At 37.1% G+C, this 27,361-nt stretch overlaps 2 protein-coding genes across 3 annotated transcripts in view; one reads left to right on the forward strand and one right to left on the reverse strand.

The window, feature by feature from the left end:
* The first annotated feature begins 81 nt into the window (after nucleotides 1–81).
* Nucleotides 82–4,024, forward strand: LOC146458913 (tyrosine-protein kinase Src42A-like). The gene is made up of 2 exons (XM_085090100.1): nucleotides 82–651; nucleotides 2,178–4,024. Exons 1-2 carry the CDS (start codon nucleotides 278–280, stop codon nucleotides 3,340–3,342), a joined length of 1,539 nt encoding a protein of 512 aa, XP_084946226.1. The 5' UTR covers nucleotides 82–277; the 3' UTR covers nucleotides 3,343–4,024.
* A 4,734-nt stretch (nucleotides 4,025–8,758) lies between these two features.
* The window catches only part of LOC146458914 (uncharacterized), a 50,203-nt gene continuing 31,600 nt past the window's right edge, over nucleotides 8,759–27,361 (reverse strand). Inside the window, exons 25-40 of one of the 2 annotated variants that reach the window (XR_014858095.1) lie at nucleotides 27,147–27,250; nucleotides 25,611–25,718; nucleotides 25,175–25,244; nucleotides 24,763–24,878; nucleotides 22,943–23,105; nucleotides 21,983–22,098; nucleotides 20,702–20,867; nucleotides 19,058–19,170; nucleotides 17,304–17,493; nucleotides 16,554–16,674; nucleotides 15,350–15,426; nucleotides 14,315–14,396; nucleotides 13,407–13,552; nucleotides 12,843–12,977; nucleotides 11,478–12,196; nucleotides 8,759–11,083 (exon numbers count right to left, since the gene is read on the reverse strand). Coding sequence is in view for 1 of the 2 variants with exons in the window: in XM_085090153.1 (XP_084946279.1) it covers nucleotides 12,090–12,196; nucleotides 12,843–12,977; nucleotides 13,407–13,552; nucleotides 14,315–14,396; nucleotides 15,350–15,426; nucleotides 16,554–16,674; nucleotides 17,304–17,493; nucleotides 19,058–19,170; nucleotides 20,702–20,867; nucleotides 21,983–22,098; nucleotides 22,943–23,105; nucleotides 24,763–24,878; nucleotides 25,175–25,244; nucleotides 25,611–25,718; nucleotides 27,147–27,250 (1,814 nt within the window). In the remaining variant the exon portion in view is untranslated. Of the gene's footprint in view, nucleotides 12,197–12,842; nucleotides 12,978–13,406; nucleotides 13,553–14,314; nucleotides 14,397–15,349; nucleotides 15,427–16,553; nucleotides 16,675–17,303; nucleotides 17,494–19,057; nucleotides 19,171–20,701; nucleotides 20,868–21,982; nucleotides 22,099–22,942; nucleotides 23,106–24,762; nucleotides 24,879–25,174; nucleotides 25,245–25,610; nucleotides 25,719–27,146; nucleotides 27,251–27,361 lie in introns of both variants that reach the window. The other variant, XM_085090153.1, reaches the window with a different exon arrangement.

The following is a 27,361-nucleotide window of genomic DNA, read 5'->3' on the forward strand; positions in this document are numbered from 1 at the left end:
GAAAATGGAATTCTTCGGATATTGTCGGTATTTTTCGGATATTAACGAGATTATCTCGGATGATCATCGGCGATGACGTAATGGGAGCCGCCTCGGCTCGGATAAGTTTTCTTTTGTAAATTGTTGATCTTCAATCTGCCCCGGCGAAAAAAAGTTAGGGAATTTTAAGTTTATATTTGTATTGTGGAAAAACATTTGTGGCTGTTTTTCATTCGTATTGTTCACTTGAAAGAGCAAGGTCGTAGCTAGGAGGTTCCAACAGAGAAGTGTGAATCGCATGGGTTGCGTTTATAGCAAAAGAAGGAGGCACGAAGCGAACGGAAATGTAAAGAATAAGAAGCCGTATTCTGCCCAAAGTTTCGATAATGTGAACTCTGACGACAAAAATACACGGAACGAACCTTTGCCAGATGTACCCGTCGACAATGAAATTCAGCAAGCGTCGGTGGAACAGAAACTCTTGTTTGTGGCGCTTTATGACTACGAGGCTCGAACGGACGAAGATCTCAGTTTCAAAAAAGGCGAACATCTCGAGGTGGTAACTAGCAATGATGGAGGCGATTGGTGGCAGGCAAGGTCTCTGTTGACGAACGCCGTCGGTTACATCCCAAGCAACTATGTGGCGCCCGCTTCTTCTCTCAAAAGTGAAGAGTAAGTGAACTAAACCATACATTTCACTTCCACTTTCAATAGCTTTGCGCCATGCAGTTGGTTTGGCGGAAGTGTCTGTTTATGTACTTCTCAGAGCTAGAAATTATAAAATTAAAATAAGCCGTATAGCGACTTCCTTTGGTTTGACTCAAAAAAGCCAATCTTTACTGAAGATTTAGGTTTGCTGAGAATCGAAACGAACTGGTTCAGTAGTTCAATCATTCATAATTTTCACGAACGCGTATTAGACCTATTACAATTGTATTTTATTAAATACTTCTTCGCTTTCAGTTATACGGAGTGTTTTCTTTACTTTATTGCCTTACATTTGTCACGTTTGATTCGTTTGTATCATCATTAAAGTCGAAAGCTAACCAGAATGCTTCTAAATTCCATTCTGTGACTCACAGAGTCAGAACAAGCGAGAGCTGTGTTTATTGACATCGGCATTGTTCTAAATTCCAAACGGAAATTTCAACGGAACGCTTTCAAGAATTAAACAATTTTGAGAATCACTGCGGTGTAAGTGGTTTTTCAAAGAGATAACTCAAAACAAGTTATTTAATACTGTTAAGGCACAATTAATGTAGTAGGTATGGCAAGTTTACGCCGTAAAGGCAGAAACGCAAATCGCCGCAATATATCTTGTGCGCTTTGCGTGACTGAAGAAAATATGCTAATTGCATCATTCAGGCGGTCTGTAATTTAGGAAAGACGCTACTAACAAACTGAAAACCAATCCGTTTCCGTAAACTTCCGGTACGTGCTTGACAATTAAAGAACAAAAACAGCAAACAAGGTTTCGCCTGCCCTACTTAAAATAGAAATTAGTGCACTTAAGTTTTGATCCTGTCACACTCGAGGTATTTCTTGAATTCCTGATATTTTGTGTAAATATTTCACTTTTTGAAGAAGATCACACCTGGAGTTGTCACAGATAAGATTATTTACTTTTATAATACATATGGTTTTGAGTAAATAAGATAAATGGGAACCCCCAGGTTTTTGAGTACAAAAACCATTTCATTAACAGAAAGGTCAGTGCAAAAGATATCTCATATTATGTAAGTATTGGCTCCTTCGAGAGCAGAGATATACCATTGTTTTCCTCCGTAATACTGAGTATATAATGTAAAACTGAAAGGAAACTGCATTGCATTTTTAAGAAAAAAGTACTGCTTCTAAATGGATTAATTTGAATAGTGAATTAGTGTTGTAGGTTAAAGATTGCCAATATCAATTTTCATCATTATAATGCAGATCTTCACCAGCTGCTGCAGCTGTATATCACCTTAGAAAATATTAATTTGACCTTGCACTCCAAATTATTTTTGGTCAGATTTTTTGTTTACCAGTAATTAAAATGCACTGTTTTTTGAAAATTTGGAGACAAGTATAATATTCATTGTCTGTGACCCCAAGAAGACAAACAACCTTGTGGCTTATTGGGTCCAACATTAGTGTTATCTGACCAAAAAAGGGGTAGGAACCTGGATTTATTGATTTGCCTGATTTCTCCTTTTTAGGTGGTTCTTTGGACCAATTAAAAGAGTGGATGCCGAAAAACTGCTTCTAATGCATGGAGAATGTGGATCATTTTTAATCAGAGAAAGCGAAAGTAAGCCAGGAGACTACTCACTTTCATTGCGAGACGGAGAAATCGTGAAACATTACCGCATTCGATCCTTGGACACTGGAGGTTACTACATTGCTCACCGAGCAAAGTTTGCAACATTAAGTGAACTTGTTGAGCATTACCAGGAAACTGCTGATGGACTTGTTATAAGACTGACGAAACCTTGCCCCACCCTTGCTACTCCAGCACCCAAGGACCTGGCGTACAATACTAAAGATCAGTGGGAGATTCCACGTGAATCAATTCGTCTGGTGCGCAAGCTTGGACAAGGGCAGTTTGGAGAGGTTTGGATGGGTCTCTGGAATAACACAACCCCTGTGGCTGTCAAAACATTGCGTTCACAGGTCAGCACAATGTCACCCAAGGCTTTTCTTTCAGAGGCACAGATCATGAAAAGGCTCCGCCATGACAACTTGGTACAGCTTTATGCTGTTTGTACACAGGAGGAACCAATTTACATAGTGACTGAACTGATGGAGAATGGAAGTCTCCTGGATTTCTTAAAAGGTCCCAGGGGAAAGGAACTTGGTCTTCCTCAGCTGATATACATGGCCGCACAAATAGCTGCTGGTATGGCGTATCTAGAAATAAACAATTACATACATCGCGACTTGGCAGCAAGGAACATTTTGGTAGGGAAAAACAATGTGGTTAAGATTTGCGACTTTGGTCTTTCAAGACTAATTGACGAGGGAGAATACAATGCTCAGGCTGGAGCAAAGTTTCCCATCAAATGGACGGCTCCTGAAGCAGCTTTGTACAATAAATTTACAATCAAGTCTGATGTCTGGGCTTTTGGGATTTTGCTCACTGAGCTTATAACATATGGACAGGTGCCTTATCCATGGATGGGGAACGCAGAGGTTCTGGCTGCGGTAGAAAGGGGTTACCGTATGCCATGCCATCCAAACTGCCCTCCAAGCCTGTATCAAATTATGTTGGACTGTTGGAAGGCCAATCCTATGGAAAGGCCAACATTTGAGACACTTCAGTGGCGTTTAGAAGATTTCTTTGTTATGGACACTACAAATTATGCTGATTATCCAGAAAAATGATAGTTTTACAGGAGAGATGTGAGATGTTCTTACTGTTATTTCTGCAATAACTAGTGTGACTTAATTATGAAGGTGACATCCAATCTTTCAGCCAGAAAAAGTGAAATATGGGCATTGTGGAGGCATGCTTCAAAGTGCAAGAATTGGTTCCTCCTTGAATTTTTGTGAATTGAACATACTGTGCACAGACAGCATTCTCAAACTGCTTTGTGGTAGGTAGTACGGGATGAGTTTCCTTGCCTGCTAAGGTGTCCAAACAAATGTCTAGTGTGAAAACAAGAGACAAATTCTTGTCCTTAAGCAGCAAAATCACAAGCTGTTACACAATTTGAGACCGCTGCACAGGACATTATCAACATAGTTGATAAGGAAATTTTGCCGTCACGAAGAGATTTAAGTGCTGATGTCTTGAGCATTAGTCCTTTGTCAGAGTGGATCTAGAGCACGATTCGCTCTGACAAAGGACTAACAATCAAAGCATCAGCACTTGAATCTCTTTATGAAGGCCAAATAAAACCAAACATTTGTTTCTACTCCCCATCAATGCAGCACCGATCTGTCTGCCCCTTTTCTCTCTTTGGCAATGTTTGGCGATGCCTCTTAGAATGCTACAAAGAACACTCAGGCATTTTTGTGGCTATATATTTGATGACGGTGCTGTTCTTAGCCAATGATAATTATTGTTAAAAAATACTTAACAAATCGACTGCAGTTTTCTATGGCCTATACTCTTATAGACCATAAAATGACGTCAAAAAATGTTCAAAACTCAAGTGAAACCACAAGCCGCAGGCGAGTGGTTTCACTGCCAAGTTTTGGACATTTTATGGCGCCATTTTATGGTCTATAGGATTTTAGACCATAGAAAACTGCCATCGATTTGTTTTTTACAATAACATGGAAAAAGTACGAGCAGAATTGGCTTTTTTTTTCCTTGAAAAAGCGCACGCGTTACATCTGACGTCATTTTTATTGTCTGTACTCTTATAGACAATAGCTATGAGCCAATCAGCGCGTGGGAATTTGGACAGTTATTGTAAAAAGGTACTTTTCCTCCACTGCGAGGCACAGAGGTGAAGATTGACCACATAAGATAAATTGAATTCATGAGTGGTTTTCTGTCTTGGCTGGGAACAAAATTTAGAAGTCTTATACAAGTAGAAACAGTACAGTGCATTTCACTAAATCTTGATATTATTAATCTTCCAAATAATTTAGTTTCTGAAGGCAGTTAATGTGATCCGTCCAAAACATTTCTGACATAGCCAGGACGTGGTCTACTTCTGAACAGCTCATGGTTACCAGAAAGGGAATGCCGCCTTACAGTCGAACCAGGTCAAGCGTACCCCCCTAGACTCTATTAATGGATCGATTATTTGAAAATTGAACCCATTAGTCGTTTCAAAGAATGCATTCATTCATTCATTGTTAGCGCGGATCAATGTTCAAAGTAAAATTCGATTCTTATTGGCTTTTAATTTGAACATTGATCCGCGCTAACAGTAAAAAGAATAACCTGTAAAATTTAAACTACAGTACATTTGAAACAGCTCGTTCGTTCAAACTGTTCCCGCATGTTGTTGACACGTTCATATAATTCATTATGCAAATTTGGTCATGGCAAAAACCCAAAGTCAAGCGCTTGCAAATGAGTCGGGTTGAAAAATTCCAATTTATCTTTCATGTATAGCATTACCCACCTTGTAGCATGAAAAAGTATGGTATACGTTTCACCAGACTGTTCATTATATCGCGAAGAATAGCGCAACACATGTGCCGAAGGTCATTGCCATATTGTCGAAGGTCAACTGAAATGAACATCTTTTACTGTAAGTTCGCATACTTTTCGCTAAATTAATTTGCATATACCTCAAAAAGGGAACTGCTTATTATGATAAAACGCTCCCGATCCTTTTTCATTTTTTTAATAACTAACGGAATAAACGCCAGTGTATAAACGTAAAATGTCCATTTAGTGATCATTATATTAGTGAGTTTAAACTTACCCGACAGGACCAACTTACACGGTGCCCGATTGAAAATGGCGAATTTTCTTTCTGACAGTACGCGTTGACTGCTGCAAATCACGAGAAATCTGCTTTTTGGAAAATCCACTATTATATAAATCAAGAATTTTCGCTCTGAATATGTTGAGCGGGGTTTTCCGGCGGGCTTTCTGGTTTTCTGGTTTCATGCATTGTTCGTATAATCCAATCAGAAATCGAATTTTGATTTGAATACTTGAAACGACTAACGGGTTCAATTTTCAAATTATAGATTCATTAATAGAATCTAGGGGGGTACGCTTGACCTGGTTCGACTGTAATATACCTCAGAAAACCACTGTGGACTTCAACTTCTTTGATAGCATTGAGCCAACCAAAATTCTTGCTGATGTTGTACAAATTTGCCTTTACCAACAAAATTGTTTTTTTATTATTTTATTGTTCTTTGAAAGGGACAAGTGTCATCAGAAGTTATCTGAAGAAGTGTATCAACACTTTTCAGCCTTGGTGTAGAATTGTAATAGATTTTTCATAGTTTTTAAGAGTTGGACAGTAAATAGCTTTCAGTGTAGGCTAATGTGGAAAATTTTTATCAAAATACAAATGAGGACTAAAACTTTTTAAAATATTCCATCCATATTAGCCACCATTGTAAGCTATTGTAAAGGAACTTCATCACTGAGAATTGAAAATAGTTTCTTATTTATTATGTCATGATTTTAATTTTTATTCTTACTGCAGTCAATAATATTTTATATGAATTGGATAAAACACAACAGAAGGACAGCGGAGCTAAAAGAGGGGTGTAGGATGACAATGTTTCAGAATGCAATAAATTTTGACCTTCTGGGCCCCATTGTTTGAAAGCCGATTAACGCTTAAAGTGTTTTTAAGAGCTAATTTAATGGCAAAGAAAAGTTTAAGTCAAAACTAAAGGATAAAAATCTTTTGACAGAATCTTTATTGATTAGACATCAAACTTGAATCAAAGTTCAAAGAATCAAAGTAACTCACGATTAGCTTAAAATCAGGCTTTGAACAACTGGGCCGTGGACCCCATTTTCTCTGACAAAAATAGGGGATTACCCCCCTCCCCCTGGGTGTCAACAGTGTTTTTGTCGCTGACAGTGCACAGAATTTAGAAAGGAATACTGGAATGTTACAAATTACCACATAGGCTATTATCTTGCTTTTAATGAACCTACACTGACAGGCACGCAGTAGGGAAAGTCAAAACTTTCTCTGTTTGTTATTAACATTTTGTGATCCAACGGATCAAACACCAGAGTTTGAAGTCAGGGAAGCAAGCACCATTTTTTAATTTGCTTAGTTTCATGTCTTCACTCAGAAAAGGTGTGCAAGAAATGGAAATCTTCCTGTGAGGGGGGGGGGGGGGGGGGCATTGATTCATGCTAGTGTGCTGCTCCAAGGTTCTGCTTGTTGCTAAGCAACTTATTTAAAAAAAAACTTCCAGCTCAGTTAAAGAAAAGCTTCTTTTTCTGAATAGAAACAACAGCTGTATTTGTCTTATTGAAATTTACGGCTTTTCCAGTACGTTTTATACTTGGTCTTGTTCCAATTATTCTTTGTAAAAAATTTATATTTTAATTAGTAAAAATAATTTTCTAGATTAAGTAGAATGCTGTTTGCATTCCCCTGTTAAATGCAGTTAGTATAGTTTAAAGTTTAAAAACGTTTATAGATACTGGTCCAAAATAAAATAACTCACTAGAGAAAACACTGTGAGCAGTATTGATATTCAAGTTAATATTGGGTGACCTTGTTTTGATACAAATCCCATTGCTTTTCAAATGTAGATCATGCTGTTCTTATGCTAATTTGTTTGCATTTACAAATGAAAAGCAGTGAGGTTTGTATCAAAACAAGGTCACCCCCAGCCTCGCTTTCAATCCAAGGCCAGGTCACTAAGTACACAACTGTAAAAAGAGCTATTGTCAGAAGCTTGCTGAATACTTTTCTTGAGATTTCCACTCAAATACAACTCCATTGCTTGAAAGACTTATACAAGTCTCTCCCCCTCTTCCCCCTTCCCCCCCCCCCCACCCCCATCACCATGCGCACACACCAATAATGCTCAGTATCACACGTGTCCAAGTCCACCCATACTGTCTCATGTTTGCACAATGTGATGTGAAGCTGATAAAGGGGTAACAGGGGTTGTGGACAGGAGGGGGGGGGGGGGGGTTTCTCTACAGACGGAAGGTAAGGTAGGTAAGGAAAAAGACTCTATGGGAGAATTGAATGCCATGGATGCAGTGGTCAGTTTACATGTGATTTCACTGCCGTCATGTGCATGTTGGTGTCTTTATTCTCATTAGCTTCTTTTGTTATTGTACACCAACACGGCTGCCATGCGATTGTCACTTGAATCCCCGGGGATTGTTCGGTATAGCTAATAGTGAATATTAATATTTTCACACAAAGAAGCTCATTACGGGTGCGTTCATTGCATTATCCAAAGGAATGTATAGCCCAAGAAATAAATAATAAATAAATCACTAGGGCGTTTCAAGCCTTTTTCGTCTAAATTAGAGTTGGTATTTGGATTATTTTGGTTGAAGTAACATGTTTTGCTGATGTGTCAAAAATGAGTAACTAATTTGGGTTGTTTTTCGTTTTTTTGCTCGGATTTCTTCCTTTTTTTTTGTACAAAGCTTACGAAAACAGTGCTCCGGATTTGTTTCAACCGTCATCTTCTAGAAAAATTCCTCGCCGAAGGCACGTTTTCAACGGCGCGGACGTTTCGTTACTAAAGCCTTCAGTTGTTAAAATTAACAAAAAACAAAACAAAACTAAAAAAACTAGTTCTAAATAACCAGGACCAAAGTAGTATTAACCGTATTTTCACGGGAACGACGATCCGACGCAAGATACAAGTATCTTTCTTTTTTTCTTTTTAATTCATCGCGAGCCATGTGCAAAAAAAAATTGAAAAAAAAAAAAAAAAAAAAAACTGAGCAAAAGCGGAAAACAACAAAATTCGACATTATACCCAGTTGAGTCCAGTTGATATGCCCCAAACTTTAAACTAAGTGCCCCTGTGATGCACAATGCAAGAGAAGAAAGGTGTTTTATTACCTACAAGAAAAGGCCGATTGGGATCCAAGGTTGAGTAATGACGCGGTTCCAAAGACTGTTACGCTTTTCTTTTACAGTATTACACGCTTTTCCTGCATACGAAACTGAAAAACGGGAGAAATCATAAATAGTATGGAATTTGCCGAGTGGGAAAACAGGAGCACCTCTACAGGTAACCAAAAAATTCGGGATTGAATTTCTGAAAACTTGTTGATCCATTTGGAACCAAAGTTTTCGGATTTTTCGCGAATGGCAAACGCTCAGTGATGTTTCAATCATTCAAGGCACTCCTACTACCAGCAAAACAACTCTTCAACAAGGCTACAACAGTTTATTGGCCAAACCTCACAACAACATACCACAGCAAAACAGAGTAGCTTTTTAAGAGAATTATACAAAAAATATACTGACTTATACAAAAACATTTCCGACTAGTAAACCCAAATGACTGTGCGGATCCAAAACGAGTGAACCTATGAACTAATTACTGTGCGTGACCAATCGGATGACACACAACTCACACGGGTAAGCGCATTTTTCAATTGAGTATCGAAAGAAATCGAAAGTAATTCGCGTTTGCTACTACGTTCTTTGATTGGCTGGCAAAACTCGCGCCACTTTCTCAACCAATGAGAAACAAAACCAATCGTGACTTGTTCGCACGCGTTTTCCCACGAATTCTGATTGGTTCATTGCGTTGTTTGCGTCTGTTCTGATTGGCCAGAGTAATGACAGTTACTGTTTTGGTTTTACGACACTCGATTGAAAACTGCTCTAAAATAACGTAATTACTTCACGTTCAGTTTTCTGACTTGCTGTGTAACTTACGAAAAAACCTACGAACTGTCTTTATAATAAAAAGGTATTACATACCTTTTAAATTTAATTACAAGCTAGCTGCCTAACAAGTTGAAAGCTTTTTAAACTTCCTTACGTATATACTGCACATTTAAGAATTTAAGAAAACGTGTATTACACAAGTTACTTCCCATTTACATGTAGTAAATATACAGCGTGCACTTTGTTGCTTAGCAAAGAAAAAATATTCAGAGGCGGTGGATGAAAAAACATCTTAGAAAACTGGCAAAATCTGCATCAGTGGCATCGTGTTGCACAAGTTTGAGAGGGTAGAAAGGCAAAGTGGCCAAGATCCTCATAGTCTCCCGAGACTCCAAATTTTAAAAACACCAAATTCTCCTGTCAAACTGGAGCCAATCAAAGGCTTCATAGAACGCCCCACACCACCTGGGAGAAGTTTGTTTCACTGGAGAATAGAATTTCCAAACTTCAAGATTCTAAGGCAGTCCTGAATTTTGTCAAGCAAGCCCAATTGTTTTGCTAAAACACAGGTTTCGAGACTTAATTCAAATTTCCACGAAAAATAATTGCATGCTACGATTTAGGAAATGTTTCTCAGCCTTATTAGAGCCATTTAGACCACTGATACGTGTACAAAAGATATTCCAGTCTCTTCAGATGTCGTTTCAAACGGTGACCAGCCTCTAAGATCTCTTTACAATACGCTGTTTGATTGAGGAAACAGGTCACGAAGAAAAGAGAAAATGATCAAGTTAAAATGTCTTGATTGTACAAATTCTCCGAACTGGTACCATAGGAAGTCTATAAAGACCAGCAGAGAGAATACGCACATTGATCAAGAGCAAGTGCAGCACTGTTTTCCCATGCATTCTGCATCAGTCTTCTTACAATGCCCCATTCAAACCAAGGCTTAATCACGTTTAAAAACTGTTTAGTTGAACAGTTTAACATTGTTTCATTCATAAAAGCTGCTTTCGGATTTTAGTCGACTACAGATTCAGCACAAATGAAAGCATAAGTTAAAGTTTACTTGAATCCTATGTCAAAGCCAATGGTTCAGCTTTCTGTCACCAATTTTCATTTTGTTAAATCTGGTTTAATTAAACACGGTTTGTTGGCGTGAATGGAGCTTTAGTTAAATAAGCTTCATGTGGCTGCAAACGTTAGTTAACCAAAAAAACCAAAGATTCCCAAGATCTTCAGTTTGAAATTGTACCCACGTTAAATGGTTTTACAACCATTTTTTTTTTTACAATGAAATTTTAAAAGTTCTTACTTACTTAAGGTCCTTACTTTTACAACAGCTGTTTGCACAAAATATTTCACACGCTTTAACGCTATTCTTGAGCTCAACATTACAAAAACCATACAAATTGACCAAAGCTATTAAAATGGCACACTACTTTCTTCCTCCATACGGAACAGCTTTGACTATATATGCAAGCACAGACACCTTTTAGATGCCATTCTAACCCAGTACATTCAATACTGAGATGCATCTTCTACTACCACCTAAAAGAATCCCCTGCTGATACTAAAAAATAAGCTGAAAGCACAAGTAAGTGAAGTTCTCGGTGGTAAGACGGCATAAGGGTGAATTTGCAATATCCAAATTACAACAAAAAAAAAAAGCTGTAATTCGGGATACAGGCTGTTTATCATGTTAGAAACGTACTGTTCTGTGTTTAGTTTTTGATCTAAAGGCTTGAATCAGGGGCCAGACTCGCGATGAACAGAACTCACGATGAATACTAACTATTGTTTGTTAACAACAGAGTACTATTGTACTAACAATAGGTTATTGTTCAAAAACAAAACTTGGGATAAATCGTAAAGGAGAAGTAGTATCACGAGAATTTAATGTCATTTGAAAACCCAAAAACGCTTGTCTGTCAACAGAAACAAGAAAACAATTGTCTAGTTTTGTTATAAATTAACCCCCAGTGCAATAAAACTGTCGATTAGTGCCTCTGGCCAGAGACAGAGTAGGTCGGTATGGATTGAAACTTGAAAAATGTTAGGCTAATTTTTTCAAGTTCTCGCATTTTTGTTTCCAAAATGCGCTAGAACAGATCAAGAGATGTTCCTTTCAAGAATTGAGTTGATTTCTTTCCTCTCGTTGTTCTAGAATTATTTTGTAGCTAAGTTCAGGTCTTAGTTCACCATTTTTAAGAAAAGAGGTAAAAAACACCGTGACACTTCCCCTTTAACATAAGCTTGGTGAGTCTGGCCCCTGAGGAGTTAGCTGATGTTACACCATTTCAAACGAAGCACGAATGACTTCCTTCGTGCTGTGTTTAAACGAAGACAAAACGAATCAACAAAGGAATTGTGCTTAGAACTTAACTACTTCAACTGAGAATTATCTACTCAAATACAAAAGTACAAATCTAACAAAACTTCAAACTATTCGCATGAAACTACTGACTAACAGCTTTAGCTTCAGTGCTCAAACTTAGGAATTTCATCCACAGACACAAGAGTTAGAACCACCTTGTATAGCATTATAAACCAAAAGGTAAAGTAGAGAAAAGCATTGGTCTAAAGAAATCGCTTGAATGGCTACACTTAGGATTTCATCCCAACCCCAAACTAAAAAACGTGTTACGTGAATAAATTTCGACTCAAAAGTGTTGCTTTTTTTTTCGATGCATACGCACTTTACAGATCATTGTAGTAAACGATATATAGCACAGAGGGAGCTTACGGTAATATTACCCAATGTTAACAACTTTTAGTTACAGTTTGTTCCCCTTTACAGATTAATTCGTTAAGAAAAAAAACAAGACAAACAATTTGCAACGGCGTACAGTATCAGACTCCTTAAATCATGGCCAGTTCATCGCTTTCACCAAGAGGAACTTTCTCGGAATCTTTGTACATCTTCCTTCCCCTCTTGGTGTGGTCGCTGAAAATTACGTCCGGGGAATCTAAGAAAACAATTGAAATTAAAATGCGGTTTTTAATTCACTTAGGAGGACACAAGTGAGTCCCTTTCCTCAATAACATATTCAAATTTCAACAACTGATGTTGTGTTATCCAGTTCAGAAATGTTCTCAAGGAATATATATCGCTATTGCAATCACTTTTCACTTTTCAATCACGCTTCTGTGAAAGCGTATAGATGCTGAAATTCATGAGTTCCATTTATTCGGCGCGTTTGAGGCCGTTTACAGGAACATTGTTCTGCTATTACAAGAATAATACTAATAATTCACTTCTGAGGATAACTTTCTACCCTTGCTTTCAAGGCTAGGTTTCAGTTGTTTATGTTGTTGTCACAAGGTATAGTCCCAAAGGTTTTCTTAGTTATATTTCCTCACAAAATTGAGCGGCGAAGCTGGGACAACGAGCCGCCTTGAGGGGAGAAAAAGAAAGATGGTCTAGGCGTGAATACCTTTTAAACCTCAAAATCGAAATCGCTCCAAATAAGCCTTATGTTGTCACAGAGACTGATTATCGTGTAAGAAACTTTGTTGCGTATTTAAAAAACAAACAAGAAATAGCGACCCACACAAAAGAGATACCGACGTTTATTTATAGTCTTGCCCCAAACCCCTCATTTAGTACATTACCTGCTTGCATGTCCCCATGGTAAACAGTTTTCATTTCATCCTCGTCATGATTTTGGTCTTCCATATTTCTGTAGTGCTTCTGAAGGGATCTGTATTTCATGTAGTAGAATATCATGCCAAATAGCAAAGCTAGTCCTGCAGAAAAATAAATCAAGTGTCACATTTTAGAGGGTGCAAAATGGTTTTGTTGTTGTTCCATTCCACATCTCCAGACACCTAGTTTACACCTTTATTTCAGAGCAGACAGCAGATGATTTCACTTCAACAAAATTTGCCCCTGCCTCGGCAATGGTTTCAAGTTAACCCTTTAATCGATTTCCAAGACGAAATAGACCAAAACTACACTGAAAATACATGTCAGCAAAGCAACCTCGTTGTCCGAAAACGACCCAAACACGTATTGTCAGTTCTCTCAAAGGTCATGTGATCATGACCAAAGCAAAAATATAAACTAGTACTTCATGTACACTGCACTTAAACATCCTTCATATCAAGCAACGTTGCTTTCATTATCAAGAAGTTATAAATTAAAGTAACTGCATGCATGATTACAGCCTCTCTCACCTATTAATGCAAGAGGTACAGCAATGGCTAACTGAGTTTTCGTTGAGCTGCTTCCGCTTGCTTGTCCACCTTGCTGGGCTCCAACTTTCGGCCCCACTGGTGAAGGGGAAATCTCCCCACCTTTCCCATCATACACAAAATTAAGCCTATGGGGAAAAAACAGCAACACGTCACAAAAATAAGAAGGCTCTGAACGTAAATAGGTTTGCCTAAATAGCGTGGGCTCACCCGGCCTCAGAGAAATCCACAAATTGCACAAGTAACTCAAAGATCAGAACGGTTGTCAGTTGAGCGTCTAAAGTAATTTCGCGTTTGCTTTGGTTTTGCTTTACAACGCTCTGCGATTGATTAGTAAAATTGGCAACTATTTCTCGACTGATAAGGAACAAATGGGATGGGATCATGCTCGGGGCTCTCAAAGTGCACCTACGGCCCCCTTAAGCTATGAAGATAAAGGAACAAAATCAAAACTAATCGTGCCTCGCTCGCACGCGTTTTCCCGCGCTTGACACCAGTTATATGTACTTGCTTTGAGTCCTGGTTGGTTCATTGCGCTTTTCGCGTCTGTTGTGATTGGCTACTTTGGTTTTGGTATTACAGCGCTTTTCAACTGAGTGTCGAAAGTAATTCGCGCCTATTTTACTTCTGTTTTACTACGCTATGTGATTGGTTAAAAAAAACCCGCGCCACTTTCTCGACCAAAGAGAAGCAAAACCGAACCCAATCGTGCCTCGCTCGCACGCGTTTTCCCGCGCTTGGTGCCAGTTACATGTCTTTGCTTCGAGTTCTGATTGGCTCGTTGCGCTGCTTAGTCTGTTGTGATTGGTCAGAGTAATTACTTTGGTCTGAGTTTGTTTTACGACGCTCAAATGAAAATTGCTCTTTTGTTTATTGCTGCAATTACGTACTTTAAAGTGTCAGCAATTAATTTCCTGTTTGGTGTCCTAAACCCGCTGTTAAGAGCTGATTTGGCCTTCTTCATTGGCACACCTACGGCAAATAAAAGACGGGAAAATTTTTGGTTTGAGTGAACATCAGAAGATCATACTTCAGACAAGCGGACAAAAGGTCAATTACGATATATTAAAATTCTAACCGGGCTCCAAGGCTTGGAGGGAATAAAAGAAGAAGAAGAAGAAGAAATTATACGGAGGTTCATATATGAATATATTAATAATTAACATTAATAATAATAATAATAATAATAATAATAATAATAATAATAATAGTAATAATAATAATAATAATAATTATAATAATAATAATAATAATAATAATAATAATAGTAATAATAATAATAATAATAGTAATAATAATAATAATAATAATAATAATAATAATAATTATAATAATAATAATAATAATAATAATAATAATAATAATAATAATAGTAATAATGATAATGATTTATTCGTATCTTCCAAAAGTACAAATTGGCTCTTCCAATGCTAAAACATACTTCTATTAAAACTAAGTGAACACAAAGTTGGCTATAACACGGACATTTTTCTGATTGTCCGATTGTCTCCATAATAGCAGATTGTTACAGATGACATACTGTTGGCGGTAACCCTGCAATGGACTTACACTTCATTCATGAGAAGTTGCTTCGAGCTAAGAAACCAGGTTTAGCTCTGGTCATCTGAGCCACCTGGGCCAGTGTATGACTTTACCTTTGTCTTTATGGGGTTGGGAACAGGGGGAGCTGAAAAGCTGTAATTTCATGGCAGGGCCAATAAAACAAAAAAGCCAAACGCAACCACAGAATGAATGTTTTAAAATATCATTACATGATATTTTTGTATTTTTGTGGTAAAGAATTGCCCCCCCCCCCCTTCCCCCCCCCCCCCCCCCGCGCCACACACAACCCTTCCTTTCCCATCACGATTTTGGGTTTTTGTTTTGTTTTTGTTTTTGTTTTTGTTGTTTTATGATTATTTTACCTGACTCATTCAGTGGTGGGAGAAGATCAAACATAACTATGCCACCATATTTCACCTCAACAGCAGCTAAACGAATACTGAAAGGAAATAAAGGGATATAGGTAACAATCAGTGCTGTATTTCTTCACAAGATGTTCAAATATCAATGAAATCCCCAAGGTCATTCATTATTCGTCAAGTTAAGAATTGCTAAAAGTGTTTAAAATAAAAATGAAAAATTCACAACCGTGTGCTCCTGTTCTGCAAAAGACGTCGGATTTGGTCATAATTTTCACGATGTTCTTTTTTGGAAGACGCATGTACTGAGCGACTGTTTTGCTCATTAATAAAACCCAATAGACCATTTCCGAGTTACTCTGAAACTCATTAAGAAAGCGAGGCTAACTGCAACGTTTTTGTTATGAAAATTAGTTTTCATTTATATGCAAACAAAACTAATTTCCACATGAAAAGTTTTGCATTAAGCCTCGCTTTCATAGTGAGGTTCACAGCAACTCGAAAATGGCATATTTATTTACAACGTTCTGGTTGACATCGATGTCCTAGATGTTAAGGTCCCTAGTTTTTAAAAAAAAGGCGGTCAGGAAAATCGTTTTGTTACGACTACTGAAAACAGAGCTTGGAGAGGAGAATAGTTGTGCAGCATGCTACAAAATGGCCTTAAAATGACACAGTCTCGACACTTTTGACACTTCCTGTATCACAAGCCAGTTTGAGCTAAAAGAAAATGAAAAATGTTTACTGTAATCTTTGCCGAAATTACGGTCTTATGTCGAAGTTTAGGCCGGTTTCGTTTTGTTCAAAAGTACTTGAATTTTAGCACGTACTCTTCAGTTGAGCCAGAGAGCATCACTGTGTTTTTTCGCAAAGTTAGGATTAACTATGGTTTGCGTGAAAAAACAAAAACAAACGAGGCAAAAACGTCGAGTCAGCAAAAGCAAAGCAAAGAAAGAAGGGAAAACAAACGCTTCGGAGAGAAAAATACAAGGCGTTGTTTAAAGTGAAGGCCGCATTCAATAATTCAGACTCCTTTAAGCAAAACAAAAATTGGCCTCAAAATCGACAGAAGACGGTTATGCTCTTAATCCTTCAAGTGCCCTGCACACTGCTTTTCTCACAAGTCCCACACTGGGCTCACATTAAATTACACGACCAAGTGACATGTTTACCACTCTCTCACTAACGCGTATACGATTGAACTCACTCTAACATCCCAGCCTGTTTACTCGCAGCTTTAATGAAATTTGGGATAAAATCTTTTGAATCTTCACCATCCATCCTTGGCCCTTCGTATTGAAGTTGAAGCCGTTCTGTGCCTTTCGTGGCTGCGGGATAAACAATTAAGCATGAGTCTGTACACAGTTTCAGAAGTAAAAATTACCACACAAACAAAATTAATTTTAACAAATTTGATCTTTTTGTTCGGTATGTCAGAGACGTCTGATTTTTTCGCGCGGTTTAACCCTTTTACTCTCATGATCTGAATGTTAATTCTCCTGAATGACTGCCATACATTTCTTTTTAAACTTAAGAAGAATGCACGAGAACTGAGAAGATATGAATGCAGTGAGAGTCATAGATCAATAATATTGAACTTCTCGATTTTGTATTTAGAGTTGACCTCGTTACTAAACTCGGACAGGATAACGGAGTTATCACATAGCTTGCTTGAGGAAATGTAATATCTTATTAATAAGAGGGTGTAGATGAACTTTCTCACAGCATACACGACAGAGAGCGATAAAGGAACATGAATTGAAATTCTCTTCACTTATTTTCTTCGGAAAATTTAGGGACCGCCTTGAAAATTTTTCTCCAGAATCACCATCAATTTAACAAGATTTAGTTATTATTCCATCGTTTTACGCCGGTTGGCGTTGACCAATATAATGATAACAAGGGGTAATGTACAAACTTGTTGTAGAACAGTACTCATTTCTTCCGACTTCAGTACCTGGATATGTCCTTTCAGATTGAGGTTCAATGTGCTGTACTGCCCTTCCAACGTCGTTATTTGCATACACCACAAAGGAATACGAAGTACTGCTGAACAGATATTTAAATGTGTATGAGGTGACTGTAGAAGGCACAGTGATTTCATCCAAACTTGAAGACTCGAGAACAGCAGACTTGCCCCACTTGATCTGCAAAAACACCAAAAAAATAGAAGTCTAGAGTGTTTTCACATGACGTCACGACGGCCATGTTGGTGTCCCAAGACGAAGAAATGGCAGCCATGTTGGTGTCCCAAACTAAACCTCTGGGAATTGAACTCTATTTTTATGCAAATACTTTCTTTTGTTTCAGTAAACCAATATGGCCGGTTGTCACGTGAATGAAAACGCTCTATAGATTTCATTCACTGAGAGAAATGTTTGGCAGTTATTAGGGCATAATTTACATAAAGCGGTTTTCAGTTGAGACTCGAAAGGATTTTTGGTTTGGCTTGACTTCTCATTGGTTGAGAAAATGACGCACATTCTGCCAACCAATCACGAAGCGTAATAAAGGAAAACCAACGCAAACTCTACAGTCAATTCACGTCAAGCATGACCAGTATTTCCGAGAATGAAATGAACATTCGAATTTCTCTTTGTAATGTCCGACATGTGAATGGAATGTTGAAAATTTCTCTGGAAATCTTTCTGAAAAAGACGCATTAACTGAAAATAAAGATTCAAAATACTTGGGAAACAATAATATCATTGTTATTCTTGAAATACTTAACGCTGTAACAAAAAGAAAAATTCATAGCTTTATACCGTCAATAAACTAGGGAAATTTCTACGGGAAAGTCTCTGAAATCCTGTTGGCGATGTTCAAAACTGACATGTAGATTTCAAAACTCCGTTCAAATTTCAAAATACTGGTCACGCGTGATGTGGATTGACTGTAATATCAAGTTAATATTCACCTGTTTGAACATTTTTATGTACATTTTTTTTACCACCCTTGTTTTTGTAATAAAATTTACTTTTGTAAATAGGCCATATCCGAGTTGCTTTGAACCTCATTTTGAAAGCGAGGCTAAGTGCAAAGTTTTGGTATGAAAATTAGTTCCATTCATATGCAAACAAAACTTATTTTCATATCAAAAGTTTTGCGCTTAGCCTCGCTTTCATACTGAGGTTCTTTAGAACTTTCTGGATTTTGGTGCTAAATAAATTGTCGTTGTCATTGTAATAGTTATAAAGGATATACCGTGATTAAATAAAACTTATCATGATGTTGATGGAAACAAATTGCAGGAAGGGATGCACACATATGTAACTCTAGAATCATACAGAACAACGATGATGATGAGGTCACTATTAGGATTTTAGGGAGAAATCTTTGATGCACTTTTCCAATCAGAACAGCTTAAGAGCCATACCCTTTTAAGCAATACCTTTTCAGAAGGAATACCCTACCTAAGGGACACAATTTTTAATTGAGTGTCGTAAAATCAAACCAAATTTATTTTTCTCCCCCGGCGAGACACAAACAGTGTAATGGACCAATCAGAATTCGAAGCAAATACATGTAACAGACGCCAAGCGTTCGGGTCCAAACGTTGATACTTAGACCTACTTGAGTGCACCCCCCCCCCCCCCTCACCCACCGTGGAGAGATGGGAAGATGGTAAAATGTGGAGATGAGAATATAATAAACTAACATTAATAAATATTAATTCATTAACCAATTAATTAATATTGCTATATTTAGTACCGTGTAACTTGTGATGGGACCATTTGGATTCTCTGGTGTGGTCCATGTGAGTTTGATGCTTGTTGAACGGTGTTCAGCGACTTCCGCATTTACAAATCTCACTACACCAGGACCTGAAATTATGGCATTAAAACATTATACGTTATGAAAACAAATTAACAGAACACAAAATCTGCATTTGGAGGAAAAGGGGTTTCTAGGAAAACATAGGTTTGAGTGAAAGACAAGAGCACCTGAGCACATGCCATCTAGACACACGTGTCCAGAGTTAGTAGAAAGGGGCAAAGCACAAAAAGTTTCGACATAAGAGTATTATTTGGCCAAGTGGAGGAGGAGGGAGAGGGGAACTCTGATGAACAGGCTATATAGAGCCGTGCCAGCCAAACAACAGGGTATGCGTTTTTGATCTAAAGTCATAAATTCAGGGTATGAGGTATCCTCTAACCCTGATCAATGACCAGAGAACAGGACAGAAAGTGAACAACATTGCACCCGATTGTAATTCTGTCATAAATTGCGTTTTTTTTTCCTTTTCAAGAGCAGATTTTGTCATGTAAAACGGATAAAGGTCTTCACCTAAAATACGTTCTTAAAATTTTGGCTGAAATTCCAAAACTAAACGTTCTTATCAAAAGGCTCTTATAAAGTTGTTGCACCAAAGTGACCTTTAAATCTAATTGTGAAGTGATATATCAAACACGAAGAAGAGTGTTTCATTAGATATCCAAACACTGAGAAGTAAGTTGAAAAAGCGAGGCGCAGCGGAGTTTTTTTAAACGAGTGATCCTTTAGATGAAAGCTACAGTGCTGCATTTTGCTACAGAACTGTTAGGTAAGCTGTACAGACTGTACAGGGTGACTCTAAATTTTTGATTCTAGAACACTAACATTTAGATGAAAGCTCCCAAACAGAACTTTGCAAAAATCAGAAATGGTATTTATCGTGCTGTACATGAACAAATTGGGGTTGATCGAGTGTTAAGTCTGAGTTTAAAACTCTAAATTTCAAAGAAAAATAACCAGCGAATAACAATATAAATAAAATATAATAAAACAAAAATATCCAGCGTTACTTTCCTGTAGTACTGCAGTTTGTACAGTAGTTTGCATTACAGTCAATCCGCGTGACGCGTGACCAGTATTTTGCATTACAGTCAATCCGCGTGACGCGTGACCAGTATTTTTAAAATTTGAACGGAGGTTTGAATTTACATGTCAGTTTTGAACATCGCCAACGAGATTTCAGAGTTCCCGTAAAAATTTCCGTAGTTTACTGACGGTATATAAAAGCTATGAATGTTTCTTTACATTGCAGCATTAAGTATTTCAAGAATAACAGTTGTTTCCCAAGTATTTTGAATCCTTTTTTTTTTCTTTTTTTTTTTTCCTGCGTATTTTTCGGAAAGGTTTCGAGAGAAATGTTCAACAGTCCATTAGCTAAGATAAAAACTTTATTAACGTATTAACGAGTCAATGCCTTATAGCCTGGGAAAATCCCATACTAATTTGGGAACATTACAAAAAGGAATTCAAATGTTCATTTCATTCTCGGAAATACTGGTCACGCGTGACGCAGACTGATTGTAAAATATTGAAAGTTTTTCCGCTTTGAACTTAAGAAAGGAAAGGCTTCGCGAGACTTACTACTTTGTACAGTTTGGCATTTCACAGGCGAACTCTTTACACCGGAGCCCAGGCTGTTTTTGGCAGAAATAGTGAATGTGTAAGTGGTGTAAGGCTTTAGTCCCCCAACAGTATAAGATGTCTGGCCTTCGTGGACAGTGTATGGCCCGTTCTGTTCAGGATAAACCTGAAAAAATAAGGAAAAGAAATAAATAAATGACTTTATTTAGGGGTTAACGTATTTAGCACAAAACACTAATTGGGAGACTCTCCAGGTTTTTGAGGAGAGGAAAGAACTGGACAACCGGAGAAAAACCTCTAGGAGCAAGGATGAGAACCAACAACATACTGAGCCCACATATGACACTTTGTCTGAGAATCAAATCCAGGCCACATTAGTGGAGGGCATGTGCTCTCACCAGTGCACCATCCCTACTCCCCACAGTGAGATTTTGAACAGGATGTCATAGTGTTCAAGATCGGTTCAATTAGAAGATGATACAACATTTATGTCACATTGGCCAATTTTGAAACAAAACTTTCATGGTTGGGGGTAGCTTTTCATACACACACAAGTACAACTTGTCTACAACTTACATCTACTGGTTCATTTATTGAGATAAACTACAGTTGAAGCTCTCCTTGCGACCACTCTCGTAAGCGACTAGCTCTAGTTACGACCACCATTATGAAACCCTGTTTCAATTGTCAATTAAACTCTGCAATGAAAAGCTCTCGTAAGCGACCTCTCCCATAAGCTACCACAACCACTTTTGGGAATTACCAACTGGTCTTTTCCTTTGTTTTTAAGCTCTCGTAAGTGACCACTCAAAGATTCTGATACGTATTACGACAACTCTTTCATAAAAGTATACACTTCGTGATCACATTTACAGTAATATTACACTGCCTAACAATGTTTGTAGATTAAGATCTTGAATCTAACATTCAAGATGATTTACGGCTGGACCAAGAGTGTTACCCTGAGACTGAGGTAGAAATCTTTATGCTTAAAGCTCAGGTAAGTGACCAGCTTCGATTGTTTCAGCTTTTGGTCGCTTACGAGATTACATTCTCGTGAGCGACCAACTCTGACTAGTAACAACCACTTTTTCCAATTCCCGAGTTGGTCGCTTACAAGAGCTTCGACTGTTATGAACAGTACTTAAAGGTTATAATGACATCAAACACATATAGAAACTGGTATCTTCAGCATCAGACATAGCTTTTCCAATCCCCCTGCAGGACCATACGGCATGTGGTGACATCTGCATTTGACCCAACAGTTAAAACATTGTGTACCTGTTCAATGGAATAGCCTGTTACCCTAGAACTGCTCTGTAGAGGGGGATCCCACTCTAGTTTTACATGGTCCTTAAACAAACTAGTGCAGCGACCATTGCGAGGGGCTCCAGGCTCTAAAATAAAAGAAATTTAACACTTGAATAAAATAGAGTCCTTGATTGAAGTGGCTATGTCATGGGAATTTTACATTTAAATTGGAATTTAATTTCAGCGCAGTTTAGAGTCAAAAGTGTAAATTCTAAGCACCTTTGCTTGTAACTTTTAATTTCTTGGCCACCATTAATAATAATAATAATAATAATAATAATAATAATAATAATAATAATAATAATAATAATAATAATAATGATGATGATGATGATGATAATAATAACAATAATAATAATTTGCGCTTTTTACATCTAAATATGACCAAAAGTGCATCACAGTAATAAGATTATAAATAAAATTATTATTTATAATTATTTCTCTACTTGCCATGCAACCAAAAGAGTTGCAGCCTGAAGTTTGTAACATTATCCCTAGAGATTTCTTTTTGATTCAAGGATTTGCTTTGTAAAACAAACCAAGCTACAGTACGTAATATGAAAACATTTTAGCTAACACTCTCTAAATGCATAGATGATTACTATCTTGAGATCATTCAAATTATCACTGTAATGTTAATAACTATAGTTCTGTATTTTTTCCTTTTTCTTTCTCCTAGAATTTACCAGTCTTTACAATGTCAGTTTTATCTCATTTTTACATCCTTACACAATCTTTAACATTAGTTTATCTTTAAATTAAGTTGTTACTTTCCAGTTAGTGTTATAATTTAGTTAATTTTATTCATTTGTTTAAATTCTTTTTCTTCTTCCTCTGCCCCGATTAGCCAGCTACATGTGGGTGGAAGAATTTTTGTACAAATTTATCTAGTGTGTTGTGATAAAGTTTTGTTGTTGTTGCTGTACTTACTGATGGTTTGAGTAGATAGATTAAAGGAAGCTTGTGGCCCACTTCCTGCTTGAGAATATGCCAAAACTTTTCCGTCATATTTAATTCCAGGCGTTAAATTGCAGACAATTGCATATGTTGTGGGTACATCAACATTAATGCTGTTCAACTGAACTTTGTAGCCCTGCAATCAATAGAACAAGATGACATAATAATTACAAAGCCACCAGTTACATTTATATCAAGCCTCTTGGTTAATTAAATATGAAGCCCCAATCTTTTGTTGTTGTTGTTGTTCTAAAAAGAGTCTTTGGACAATTCCAAAAAAAGGGAAACAAGCTCTCTGGTTCATCTTGACAGAAGCTACTTAACATTTGCCAATTAACAAATCAACAGCAGTTTTCTATGGTCTCTACTCTTATAGACCATAAAATGACGTCAAAAATGTTCAAAACTCAAGTGGAACCATGAGCTGCAGGCGAGTGGTTTCACTGCCAAGTTTTGGACATTTTATGGCGTCATTTTATGGTCTATAAGAGTATAGACCATAGAAAACTGCTGTCGATTTGTTTTTTACAATAACATGGAAAAAGTATGAGCAGAAGTGGCTATGTTTTTCGTTGAGAAAGCGCACGCGTTACATCTGACGTCATTTTATTGTCTGTACTCTTATACACAATAGCTACGAGCCAATCAGCGTGCGGGAATTTGGACAGTGATTGTAAAACATCCTTTACTCCCATTTTGTTCAAGAAAGTGTTGGTTTTTATCAGTTGTAAATTGGTCGCCATTGAACTGGTTGATTGCCGGGAATACAGCAGTTTTTCAGCTATTGCAAGAATTTTCATGACCAACCTAATTTGCATTTTAATTTTGCATTTGGAAGTTTGAACTAAGGTGAAAAACTACTTAATAAATTTTTACTTCTGTAAACCAACAAGTTTCAGGGATACAGCAGTCTTAAAGCCATTTGACCTGAATTGTCTTTGGAGTAGTTGCGTTTGTTTGCACAAATTTTCTTGTCTAACCTTATTTGCATTTCAATTTTACAGTTGGAAGTTTAGACTAAAGATAAAAAACTTTGTATTGCTACTTCATAAAAAGTTCATAACAAGTTCATGGTAACAAATACTGTAAGCTCCTGAAAATAATTCAAGGAATGAATTGCAATTGTGCAGGTTTGCACGCATTAGCATAAACACATTCCATGATAATTGTTCAATTTCTGCTTTCTTTCACTCCCTTCTTCTCACGAACTAAAATCTTTTGGGAAAAAGTTCTGTTCTTTAAACATGATAGGTTTAAGAGCTTTATTCTTTTCTAATTTCTCACTATTGTCTTGTTCGCTGTTGATCCTGGTCTTCCCTGGAAAGCTCACTTTTATGTTGCTCCTTCATATTGATTTAACCCTTTAGCCCCAGTGGTGAGCATCTAAATTCTCCTTACAGTTTCACCAATAAATCAAACATGCAAGTCATGAGAATAAAAGGAATGATCACCAAAGATATGAATTATCTACAGAACATTGAGCTTTGACACTGGGGCTTTCACTGCCCCCTGATCCACATCATTGCAACTTAAATGTGTGGTTCCAGAAAACATGAAGACCTTAGCTCCCACAAGAAGGCCTTAGCTCCCACGAGTCTCCTGTAGCTCAGTGGTAGAGCATCCAAACTAGTAATCGGAAGTTCTTAGGTTCGACTCCTGATAGGAGCACTCGGAATTTCTTTTTCCGAGTTTACCTGTGACATTACTGAATAATACGTCATTCTCATGAAGAGCTGTTGCCCTATGAAAGGTCATCGCATGGACATGTAGATAAAATAATTCATTGCACTCACTTTTGCAGGGAAAGTCCTGTTGTCTGAAACTGATAGATATGGTGCCTTCCACGTCAGCACTGCACAAGTGCCATTGTCTGAAATCTTTGTAATTTCTCGTGGTGGGAGAGTTGGTTCTGCAGAACAAAAAATACTCATTAAAGCCTGGTTTACACTAGCAAGGCAAGCACAAGCACAAGCACATGCACAAGAGTTTTATGTCAAGTGAAAACGAAAGCAACACAAGCACAAGAAAAAGAAAAGTTTCGATCCTTGTGCTTATGCTTGCGTTGAGGCCATTTTCACGGTGAAATAAGCATTCTTATGCTTGCCCTTATGCTTGTGTCGGTGCTTGCGTCACTAGTGAACACCAGGCTTAAGGGAAAAACATTGCAATACACACTTTTAATTCCTCAATGATTAATATTCTCACTTGATAACTGTGTTAATGCATATTTTGGGCCTGCAGCTAAACTTCGACCTGTTGAACTCACTGCGTATACCTGCCAAAAAAAAAGGTAGGAAATAAGTAAACCTTTTAATACAAGACTATTGTGAGTAAGACAACATTTTCATGTTGGTGTACTTATTTTAAGTCTTAATGCAGGAAAACATGCAAAAATTATTAGAAATGAAGTGGAAAATTATGCTGCCTTTATTTCAAAAGTTTATGATGCTCACACAAACTTGATTTCTGTTTTCATAAAATGCTTTGTATACAACGTCTTATTCCATCACCAAATCTTTACAACCCACTAAAAACTAAAATGAAGTAGTGAACACTCAAATGCATATACCGGTAACAAGCAACACATTACCAAATGATTAAATGAACAAGCAAACAAATAAAGAAAAGAAAAAAATCTTACCTCGAAGAAATAATAGGTATCTTGGTTCAAATCATTAAAATCTATGGACAGTTTCAAACCATTGTCAACTGTCTTAATCTTGGGATTTTGCTGAGACCAGTAACGAATCTGCGAAGCAAATTAAGTGAACACTACATGAGAAATATAACCACTGAGTTATATATTACGTGAACATTGTAAACATTGGGTCACAATCTGTGTATCCTCAATAACAAGTAAGAAAAATTAACCCCTTTGTGGTGTTGCCTGTTCATTTTTATTCAAAGCTTAAGGTTTGGTTTGAGAAATTCAAGAAGTAGCTGTGGTATGCTGGCCAGCATCTTCCCCCACCTCTCAGCAGAATTTTAAAACATTCATCGATCAACAGGTAAGCTGTGCAATTTTTTAAAACCTGGTGTGCAGCTTATCTGCAAGAACACCTGAAAGTAGTTTCATAAATTATTCTTATTTGAACGAGTCCAGTCCAGTCCTCATTCCAATTCACACATCACTGGGCCAGCCTTGCTCCCCAGGATAAAGTAGAGATTTGTCCATAACCGCCTTCTAATGAAATCATAATGTTTTGCATAAGTTAAATTAATTTATTGTGCTTGTTAATTTTCAAATGTTGATAGACTAAAGGATACTTAGCACTTTAGTAACACAACTCAAGACAAATTTCAACTTTAAGAGCTAGAAAATTATTATGTCATATACAAAAATAATGAAAACAACAAAGACAATGAATTGATTGTATTACAATGATAATTATGATGACAATGACATTTCCTAAAGGAATTGACGACCACATGCAAATAATAATAATAATAATAATAATAATAATAATAATAATAATAATAATAATAATTCTTATATTGTGCACTTTGCATAAAATGATCAAGTGTGCATTACATATAATAATTAATTACAGAGCATCTATATAATACTTATTAAAAATATACCATAGTAAAAATCGGCGAATCTGAGCTAAAACAGAGATTTGTCCATAACCGCCTTCTAATGAAATCATAATGTTTTGCATAAGTTAAATTAATTTATTGTGCTCGTTAATTTTCAAATGTTGACAGACTAAAGGATACTTAGCACTTTAGTAACACAACTCAAGACAAATTTCAACTTTAAGAGCTAGAAAATTATTATATGTCATATACAAAAATAATGAAAACAACAAAGACAATGAATTGATTGTATTACAATCATGATAATTATGATGACAATGACATTTCCTAAAGGAATTGAAGACCACATGCAAAAAGTCTGGCAAATCTGAGCTAAAACAACAAAGAGAAGGCTAAACAGCAATAATGGGGTGTTTTCACATGACGTCACAACGGCCATGTTGGTGTCTTAAAACAAAGAAATGGCGGCCATGTTGGTGTCCCAAACTAAACCTCTGGGAATTGAACTCTATTTTTATGCAAATACTTTCTTTTGTTTCAGTAAACCAATATGGCCAGTAGTCAAGTGAATGAGAACGCTCTATACCTCCCTTCTGAGACTTGCTAAAAATGTTTCAACTTTCTAGTTATGCCTTACTCTGTAGCTTGTAATTCCAACGGAGTTGGCGGGAGCCTGCCAAACCACTCTAATGCTGGATGAACTGAGAGCAAAGGCTCGTAGTTCTCTTGGACCCCCAGGAACTAAATGGAAAAAAACAAATGCAACATCTTGTCAATAATAAAAAAGTTGTAAAAAAAACAAAATTATTGAATTGAATTATTGTTATTGTTGCTGTTGTTGTTTTTCACTAT

This window comes from Pavona decussata, unplaced genomic scaffold (genome assembly GCF_977016875.1).
Source record: "Pavona decussata unplaced genomic scaffold, jaPavDecu1.1 SCAFFOLD_225, whole genome shotgun sequence".
In the NCBI taxonomy this organism is placed as follows: domain Eukaryota; kingdom Metazoa; phylum Cnidaria; class Anthozoa; order Scleractinia; family Agariciidae; genus Pavona; species Pavona decussata.

Bases quoted from the DNA above. Each gene is read 5' to 3' on its own strand.
- LOC146458913 (XM_085090100.1), top strand. From the start codon at position 278: ATGGGTTGCGTTTATAGCAAAAGAAGGAGGCACGAAGCGAACGGAAAT. The intron at 652-2,177 runs GTAAGTGAACTA...TCTCCTTTTTAG, and splicing joins TCTTCTCTCAAAAGTGAAGA to GTGGTTCTTTGGACCAATTA.